The 10001-nt window shown below is 44.9% G+C and overlaps 1 protein-coding gene across 1 annotated transcript in view; it reads left to right on the plus strand.

Moving 5' to 3' along the window:
- The first annotated feature begins 353 nt into the window (after positions 1-353).
- Positions 354-10001, plus strand: part of Irak2 (interleukin 1 receptor associated kinase 2) — a 57031-nt gene continuing 47383 nt past the window's right edge. Inside the window, exon 1 of the mRNA XM_015495017.2 lies at positions 354-547. Coding sequence (XP_015350503.1) covers positions 454-547 — 94 coding nt within the window. The 5' untranslated portion in view covers positions 354-453. The remainder of the gene's footprint in view (positions 548-10001) is intronic.

Raw genomic sequence — 10001 nt, forward strand, 5'->3', positions numbered from 1 at the left:
AATTTTGGTACTGAGGATTGAACCTAGGGGCACTGTAGCACTGAGCTGCATCCCTAGTCCTTTTTTCTTTCTTTTTTTTTTAAATTTTGAGACAGTGTCTTGCTTAATTGCTGAGGCTGGCCTCCAACTCGCGATTCTCCTGCCTCAGCCTCCTGAATGCATGAGGCGGTGTAGTGCCCAAAGCCCTGGAAGTGGACTTATAAGGCTTCCCGTGGCTGTCACAGAATGCCCACGCGGCCTGTGCCCCTTCTCGCGGCGGCCTCACTTTCCCCCGGCCGCGCGGCCCCTCCCGCTAGTCTACGCAAGAGCGAGCTGTGCCGCTGGTGACCGCTGGGGGGCGGTGGCGGCCGGCGCGCCCCGCCCACTTCCCGCGCGGCCCTCGCGCCTAACGCCAGAGCCGTGGCGTCCGCGGTTCGCGACACAGTCTCTCTTGGGCCCGCCGGCCAGCCTGACATGGCCTGCTACATCTACCAGCTGCCCGCCTGGGTGCTGGACGACCTGTGTCGCAACATGGACACGCTCAGCGACTGGGACTGGATGCAGTTCGGTGAGTGGGGCCCCGGGCGGCTGTGAGCCGCGGCTTGGGGCACTCCAGCCGGGACTCGGCCGGTCGGCGGCTGAGATTTCTGTACCCCGGCCTCGCCGTGTGGCCCTGGGCAGGTCCCCGCCGCCGCCCCCCCGAACCTCCTTTTAGCCTTCTGGAAGGTAGGGTGGCCTTTGAAGACTTGTGTCACAAGGCTGTCGTTGGGTCGTCATCGCCTCTACCTCTGAGACGGGCGCTCTGCTCTCTCTAATCCCCGCACACGGCCCGGGAAGTGCGTCCTCCTCTCCCTGTGTCGCAGATGAGGCAGAGGAACTTGCCCAGGGGTGGCCCAGTGGCGGAGTGGGGTGGGATTGGGAGCCGGGGCTCACTACCTTGTAAATCCTCGTTGGGTTTTGCTTGGTGTTTGCGGCTTATGATTGGCGGAGAGCCCTGGCAGTTAGGGAGAGGATGCGTGCGTGATGGGCTCAGCTTCCAGCCTCCTTCACTTGTCAGCTGTGTGACGTGGAGACGGTTTGTTAGAGCTGCTCTGTAAAGTTGTTCTAAGGGAGTAAAATACTGTGTAGAGAGTAGTCTTATAAGGAAGTGAAAAGAACAATTGTTATTCTTGGCTATATGATTTAAATCAGTGTCCAGGTGGCACCTAATTTTTAACATACTGTCACATATTATTTTTTTCTTTCCACACCTTTTATTGGTGCATTATAGTTGTATATAATGATGAGGTTTGTTGTTTCATATTTGTACATGCACACTCTATGACAGTATAATTTGGCTACTATCACAATCCTCAAACACTTCCCTCTACCTTCCCTGCCTTCCATCCATTCGTCCCTTTCCTCTACTGATCTCTCTTTGCTTAAAATATAGTTATATATTTTATTTATTTTTAAATATTTATTTTTTAGTTGTAGTTGGACACAATATCTTTATTTTATTTTTATATGGTGTTGAGAATCAAACCCAGGGCCTCGAATGGGCTAGGCAAGCACTCTAGCGCAGAGCCACAATTCCAGCCCTAGTTATATATTTTAATTAAAATTTTTAGATTATAAAATACACCATTTATCCAAAAAACGTATATACTACATATGTGCTGTGTACACACACACACACACACACACACAGTCAAAATAATAATAAAATGAACATGTATGTGTTATCCATCCAGATTGAACAAATGGTATATTTTAGGGCTGGGGGTGCAGGTCAGTGGTAGAGCACTTGCCTAGAAATACTAGGCCCTGGGTTCCATCCTCAGTAAAAAGTTAAAAAAAAAAAAAAAAAGAAAACAACAAAAGAAATAACTTGTATTTTAATCTAGTGGTTCTCAGTCAGGGACACTTTCACACACTAGGGGACACTGCTAATGTCTGGAGAACTTGTTTGTCACAACTTGGTCAGTGCAGTGGATAAACACCAGGGACATTGGTATCTACCAACATCCAACCCAAAGTGTGAATGGTGCTGAGGTTCAGGAACCCTGTTTTAACCCAGTAAAAACAATACGTACCCATTGTAAAATACTGTGGGAAACAAGCAACAAAAAGATTAGCTCAGACTGCCTCTCAGAGATAACCATCCCGAGTATTTGGTGCAGGAAGTCACAATAACAGCTGATATTTCTTGGCTTCTTACTGTGCTAGCAGCCTGCTACGGATGTTCAACCTGGTCATTTTTTGTAGACATATTTATATATGTGTATGTATCTTTCAAAAATCTCCACTTTGTGCATTCATTATACATGCTGTGCTAGTACACCCCCCGCCTTAAAATGTACCACACTCATTTCCCCTTGCCAGGCAATAATCTTGAACAATATGGATAGAAGTTTTTATTTGTAGCATGTATTTTTATTTAGCTATCATTACTTGAAAAGCAGAAAATGCATAAGGTAAAATGATGTAGATACCACACCTAGGATGGGGAGATGTCTTTCTCTTCCCTGTTGCTCAGTCTCCTGCTTCCCTTCCTTGCAAGCTCTGCCTGAGGCTCAGGGAACCTGTGAGAATGTCTTTTTTTTAAAAAAAATATTTAATTGATTTTATTTTTAAGTACATGACGTAGAATGCATTACAATTTTTATTATACATATAGAGCACAATTTTTCGTATCTCTGTTTGTATATAAAGTATGTTCACACCAATTCATGTCTTCATACATGTACTTTGGATAGTGATGTCTATCATATTCCACCATCTTTGGTAATCCCCCTCCCTTCCCTTCCCACCCCTCTGCCTTATCTAGAGTTCATCTATTCCTCCCATGCTCCCCCTCCCTCCCTACCCCATTATGGGTCAGTCACCTTATATAAGAGAAAACATTCAGCACTTGTTTTTTTGAGATTGGCTAACTTCACTTAGCATTATTTCCTCCAACGCCATCCATTTACCTGCAAATGCCATGATTTTATTCTCTTTTATTGCTAAGTGTATTCCATTGTGAATATATTTTTTAATACATTCATCTACTGAGCGGCATCTAGGTTGGTTCCATGTTTAGCTGCTACAAATATTGATGTGGCTGTGTGCCTGTATTATGCTTTTTTAAAGTCCTTTGGGTATAGACTGAGGAGTGGGATAGCTGGGTCAAATAGTGGTTCCATTCCCAGTTTTCCAAGGAATCTCCATACTGCTTTCCATATTTTCACCAATTTGCAGTCTGCGAGAATGTCTTGCACCTAATTTTCTAGGTGACTCTGTGTCCCATTTCTTGGGTGACTTTATTTGAATGTTTCCTGGTCAGTGATTCATCTGTGGGTGGGACTTCCTCTGATTTCTTCCACATTAGCTCAACTCTTAATTATAAGCAGTAGAACAACTTATCTTCCTAGGAAGTTAATTTAGAAGGCACTGTATGGTTTTTTAAAAACAGCTGAGAGCATTGGTTCATACCAGTAAACCCTGCGTTTTGGGAGGCTGAGGCAGGAGGATCACAAGTTTGAAGCCAGCCTCAGCAATTTAGCAAGACCCTGCCTCAAAATAAAAAGGGGATGTAGCTCAGTGATAAAGCACCCCAGGTTTCAATCCCTAGTACTAAAACAAACACACAAATAAAACAAAAACCCAGCCATACCGTTCACAGAGCTGGAGCATATCTTAAATGGAAGAGCATGTACTTCGTGGATGTGAGGTCCTGGGTTCAGTCCCAGCAACAAAAGCAAAGATACATAAATAAAAAAGGCATAATTCACATACCATACAATTCACCCATTTAAAGAGTAGAGGGGGACTGGGATTGTGGCTCAGTGGTAGAGTGCTCGCCTAGCAAGTGCGAGGCCCTGGGTTCGATCCTCAGCACCACATAAAAATAAAGATATTGTGTCCAACTACAACTAAAAAAAAAAAAGAGTAGAGGGTACAGAGCAGTGGCTATCTCCACAGTCTCAGAACATTTCTATTACTGCAGAAGAAACCCTGTACCCCTTAAATGTCACTCTAAACCCTCATTTTTCTCCAATATGCCTATTCTGGATATTTCATGTAAATGGAATTATGCAGTATTCATTGTCCTTTGTGATTGACTTCTTTTCATTTAGTTGTAGATGGACACAATATGTTTATTTTATTAATTTATTTTATGTAGTGCTGAGTGAACCCAGTGGCTCTGCCACTGAGCCCCAGCCCCAACCTCTCTTTCTTTTTTTTTAATTGCAGTGCTGGGGATAGAACCCAGGGATTTGATATGCTAAGCAAGCACTCTGCCACTGAGCTACACCCTCAATTTCTTTTTAAAACAAAAATAATGTTTCTGGGCAAGGCACAAACCTATCATCCTAGTAGACTTGGAAGGCTGAGCGGGGAGGATCACAAGTTCAAAGCCAATCTCAGCAATTTAGCAAGGCCCTATGCAATTTAGTGAGACCCTGCTCAAAAGAAAAAAGTGGCTGGGGATGTGGCTCAATGTTAAGTGTCCCTGGGTTGAATTCCTGGTATCAAAACAAATAAACAAAGAACCCCACAAAACAAACACTAAACAATGTGGGGGTACAGGGATGCATGCCTGTAATCCCAGCGACTCAGGAGGGTAAGGCAGGAGGATGGCAGGTTTGAGGCCAGCCTCAGCAACTAAGTGACACCCTGTCTCAAAATAAAAAAAAGAAACAGCTGGGGCTCAGTGGTTAATTGCTTCTGGGTTCAATCCCCAGTACCTAATATGATAATAATAGTAGTAAGTGATATTTCATTGTATGAAAGTACTACATTAATTTATCCATTTGCTAGTTGATGGGAATTTGGGTTCTTTCCACTTTTTGGCAATTATGAAAAATGTCTTTGGATGTTTGTATAAGTGAGTGTGGACATGTGTTTTCGTTTCCGTTTGTCTATGCAGTATGTACCCAGGAGTGGAATTACTGAGTCATATGTTAATTCTTTTGAACCATTTGAGGAACTGCCAGATTGTTTTCAGAGTGGCTGAACCAATTCACATTCTTACCAGCAGGGTAAGAGGGTTGGGATTTCTCTGAGTCCTGGTCAACCTGTTAGGGTCCCTCTCTTGTTTGTCATCCTGCCAGCTGAGCAGGTGTGAGGTAGCATCTCCCTGTGGTTTTGATTTGCATTTCCCTTGTGACCAGTGCTGTTGAGCATCTTTTCACCTGCTTATCAGCCATTCTTACATCTTCTTTGGGAATACCTCTGAGTTTGCAGCCCCTGGAGGTACCAGAATTTCCCACAGGAATTGAGGATGTAGTCTACCCTCCTCACCTGACTTGCCAGCTGCAGCCCCTCTGACCTTTCCCCCTGCCTCAACCTCAAGGGCCTCCTCTGTCCAGACTACTCAGGGCCTTTGCATTTGCTGTTCTCTCTTCTTGGAAGGTTCTCCCTCCCTGCCTTTTCGATGCCTGGTGTTCTAGTCCGTATTATTTTCCTCTTGTTGGTAAAACAAGTTACCACATTTGAATGGTAATTAAAAACTGCACAAATTTATTATCTTATGATTCTGGAGGTATCTTTTGGCTCATGACCCCTCCCTCCGTCTTCAAAGCCAGCAGTGCAGTGTCTTTTTTAAAAAAATTTCTTTTTGTAGTTGTAAATGGACAGAGTGCCTTTATTTGTTTATTTTTATGTGGAGCCAAGGATCGAACCCAGTGCCTCACACATGCTAGGCAAGCACTCTGCCTCTAAGCCCCAGCCCTAGCTCGGCAGTGCAGTATCTTCAGATCTCTTTCCAACTTCTGTTTTTGTCATCACTTCTCTGAATCTTATACTCTGCCTCCCTCTTATGAGGATCCTGGGAATCACACTGGGCTGATCCAGGTTATCTAGGATGATCCCCTCATTTCTGAATCCTCACTTCATCCCATCTATGAAGTTCCTTTGCCACACTGGGTACTACACTCACCCAGATCTGAGGATGTCTTTGGGGTGGGCATTATTCTATTGGCCGTTGCCCTGTGGGTCAGCTCACTTGGAGAGGCCTTTTCTGTCCGCCCCCCCCCCCCCAAGCTCCTTAGTCCATTGTGGGTTTCATTTCCTCCATTCCACTCAGTGAGCTATGTATTACCTTACTCCTGATATGTTTATGTCAGTCTGTCCCCATGAGATAAAAATGCCACCAGGGCAGGGACCTTGCCTGTTTAGTTCACTTCCATATTTCCCAGAGCAGGACCCATGACATGCTTCTCACCCTGCAGAGACTGCTTTGAGCCCATGGCTGGCTGGCTGTTTTGGGACAGAGGTCACTGATTGGGTGCTGATTGTGCAACCCAGTCACTTGCTCTCTCTGGGTCTCGGGACTCAGGTTTCCTCATTAGTGACATGAGCAAGTCCCTCCAATCCTAAAAAGTCTTTGCTGACATGAGTCATTTTAGAAAGAGAGAGTCTCTCTCTGAGATGATTGTGGTCCTGGGAGGAGGGTGTGGGGGGCGTAGGAAGAATTCTAAAGTGAAGTCGAAACTCCCACAGTCACAAATATGTATGTTCTTCTGGATTTGACATCTGTTGCCTCTTGATTGTTTCTCTGTGATTGCAGTTGTGGCCCTTTTTGCTGTTGAAGTAATAAATGCTGGGGGCTGGGATTGTGGCTCAGTGGTAGAGCGCTTGCCTAGCATGCATGAGGCATTGGATTGGATCCTCAGCACCACATAAATGTAAAATACAGATATTGTGTCCACCTAAAACTAAAAAATAAGTATTTAAAAAAATAAAAAAGAAAGAAAGAAAGAAATGTTGGAATCTGAGTTCGTGTAAAGTCGGCAACTTACAATTTCACCCTTGAGGCTATGTGCAGTGGGGCTGGGGATGAGAGGCTGTTTAGTGGCCACCTTGTTCGCTGTGCCAGGCCTGTGCACAGCCTGCGCTGCCTTGCCCAGCTGTGTGACTTCAGACCTGTCTGAGCCCTTATTTTCCTCCTCCGTAATGCTGCCCTCACAGAGTCATGGAGAGGTAGAGGGATGCCATGGGTGCAGAGGTCATTGGGGCTTCCCCTTCCTCCACCCAGGGACGTCTAGTTGGTCTGGAGCAAGGGCATTTGATGCTGGAACAGGTCATTTCAGGAGGCTGTGCCATCCTTGCTGAGGCCTTTGAGGATAGGCCAGATTTCCACGGGATTCAAGATCTTGAATATGGAGGGACAGCGTGATGGTCTCCACATGGGATTCCTCATTGACTAGATGACAGGTTTTCACAGAGTCTGGGTTGCTTGACATTTGTGTCATTTTTTTTTTTTTTTAAGTTGTAGATGGATGCAATACCTCTCTCTTTATTTATTTATTTATTTATTTATTTTGATGTGGTCCTGAAGCTTGAACCCAGTGCCTCACACCTGCTAGGCAAGCGCTCTACCACTGAGCCACAATCATAGCCCTCATTTGTGTCATCTTTTCTCTGTGCCAAGCTCTACTCCAAGCATTTCTGTTCTTAGAGCTCATTTAGAGCTTGTTCAGCAGATGAGGAAGTTGAGGCCAGAGAGAGGTGAAGGGCCTTCCCCAGATGCACAGCTTGGGTTCACATCTGGCCTTGGAACCAGGGTTTGGCCTCTGCACCGTGTCTGTACTGTCCTGCTCACTCTTGGTGTCACTATGACAAGTGCCTGAAATAATCCACTTAGAAGTAGAAAAAATTTATTTTAACTCATGTTTTCAGAGATTGCAGTCCATGGTCAGTTGGCCTCATTTTTTGGGACCTGAGGCAGCACATCTTGGTGCAGAGCCTGTGACCAAGTAAGCTGCTTACCTTGTGGCCAGGAAGTGAAAGAGGGGAGGAAGAGGAAAGAGTTGGGGGTCCCATTATCTCCTTTACTGCACAATCTCCAGTGATCAGAACACCTTCTTCTAAGCCTCACTTTAGGTTTGCACCACCTCCTGAAGGCGCCCAGCTGGGACCAGGCCTTGAGACACATTTATAAACTATAGCACATATGCATATGTTATTTTTTTTTAGTTGTAGATAGACAGAATGCCTTTATTTTATTTTATTTTTAATTTTTTTTGTAGTTGTAGATGGACAGAATGCCTTTTATTTTATTTGTTTATTTTTATAAGGTGCTGAGGATCAACCCCAGTGCAAGGGCTCTGCTGCTGGGCTACAACCCCAGCGCTTATTTATTTATTTTTTTTATGTGGTGCTGAGGATGGAACCCAGTGCCTCATGCGTGCTAGGCAAGCGCTCTGCCACTGAGCTATAGTCTTAGCCCCCACATGGTTTTTTATCTATAGGAAAATGTCTAGACTAAAGGATGCAAAAATGTTACCAGTGGTTTTCTCAGGGTCTTCCAAGTGGTTATATTGTGGATACTTTGATTTCTTCTGTTTTCCTAAGGTCCTACAGTGACCAGGTGTTGAGAAAAAAAAAAAACCAAAAACCTGTGACTTAGCAGAAGCCCTCGGTAGTGACTCATCCTCTCAAGATCTCTGCCCTGTCCTGACCCCTTTTCACCGGTGTGGGTAAAGGCTGATGGGCCAATACCTTAATATACGTCACATTCTTGGAAACTTAAGTGTCTAAGCTGGAGGCTGGGACAGCAGAGCCCTCTCCCTGCACACGCAAGGCCCTGGGTTCCATCCAGCGCCATGAAAGAACAAAAGGAAAGAAAAAGAAAAAAGAAGTTCAAGCTGGAAGAACCCCAGAGTTTAATTCCTGTTTCTCCAGGATTAGCAGGGGAGGAAAGCGCGTCCCAGAGAGGGAGACTGAGGGCAGAGGCTGAGTTCCCACTGCCAGCAGCCACAGTGGCAGGGTAGGCTTGTCTTTCCCAGGACATGCCCCACCCCATGGGTGGGAGGTGAGCACATGACAGTAGCATTGTGTAGGGAAGGGGGGTGTGCTGGAACAGGTTCCTTCCTCTTCCCTCTACTCTTTGTAGGCTGGAAGCAGCTTCTGTCCCCACTGACATCACTTCCTACCAACCAGGATTCTGGCCTGGGATTTCCAGTGACTAAAGTTATAACTCCAAAACTTTCCATTCCTAATTGGGCACTTCTCCTGCGGGCTTTTTTTCTGCGGGAGGCCATCAGAGCTCTTCCTCATTTCCCAGAGAGGAGAGACATAATCTAATGTCACTCCCTGTCTCTGAGATTTTCCATGATGCCCCAAGGCTCTATTTTCTTTTTTGAATTTAGGGGTGCTTTACCACTGAGTTACATCCCCAGCCCTTTTTACTTTTTGAAACGGGGTTTTGCTAAGTTACTGAGGGTCTTGCTAAATTGCAGGGGCAGGCCTCAAACTTGCTATCTTCCTGCCTCAACTTCCCGAATCTCTGGGATTACAGTCATGCACCACTGTGCAGGGATTGATTTTATGTTTTTCAAATAGAAAAGCCACATGGGGTTTTAGTTTATTCACTTCAATATCTCTAGTGTTTGTCACAGACCTAGTATACAGCACAGGCTCCATGATATTTTATTGAATGATGAATGAGTAAATGAACGATTTGATGTTCACATAGATTTTTGCTTCATGATTTCTGAAATCCTGGAACTGAAGCTTAGGTTTGTTGTTTGTTCTGTGGTGTTGGGGATCACACCCAGGGCCTTGCACATACTAGGTCAGCACTCTACCACTTAGTCACACCTCCCAGGCTGTTTTATTCCTAGTTTTATTTTATTTATTTATTTATTTTTTTTTAGAGAGAGAGAGAGAGAATTTTAATATTTATTTTTTAGTTTTCGGCAGACACAACATCTTTGTATGTGGTGCTGAGGATCGAACCCGGGCCGCACGCATGCTAGGCGAGCGCGCTACCGCTTGAGCCACATCCCCAGCCCATTTATTCCTAGTTTTAAAAAAATGCTTCTTTCACATAACAATAAAATAGATCAGCTATAATAACATATTGCAATAAATGTTATTTAAAACCTATGGGCTGGGTGTGGTGGCCCATGTCTGTCATCTCAGTAGCTCCAGAGTCTGAGGCAGGAGAATCATGAGTTCAAAGCCAGCCTCAGAAAAGGAGGTACTAAGTAACACAGTGAGACTCGGTCTCTAAATAACATACAAAATAGGGCTGGGGATGTGGCTCAGTG

The sequence above is a fragment of the Marmota marmota genome, unplaced genomic scaffold, assembly GCF_001458135.2.
Source record: "Marmota marmota marmota unplaced genomic scaffold, marMar, whole genome shotgun sequence".
NCBI lineage: Eukaryota > Metazoa > Chordata > Mammalia > Rodentia > Sciuridae > Marmota > Marmota marmota.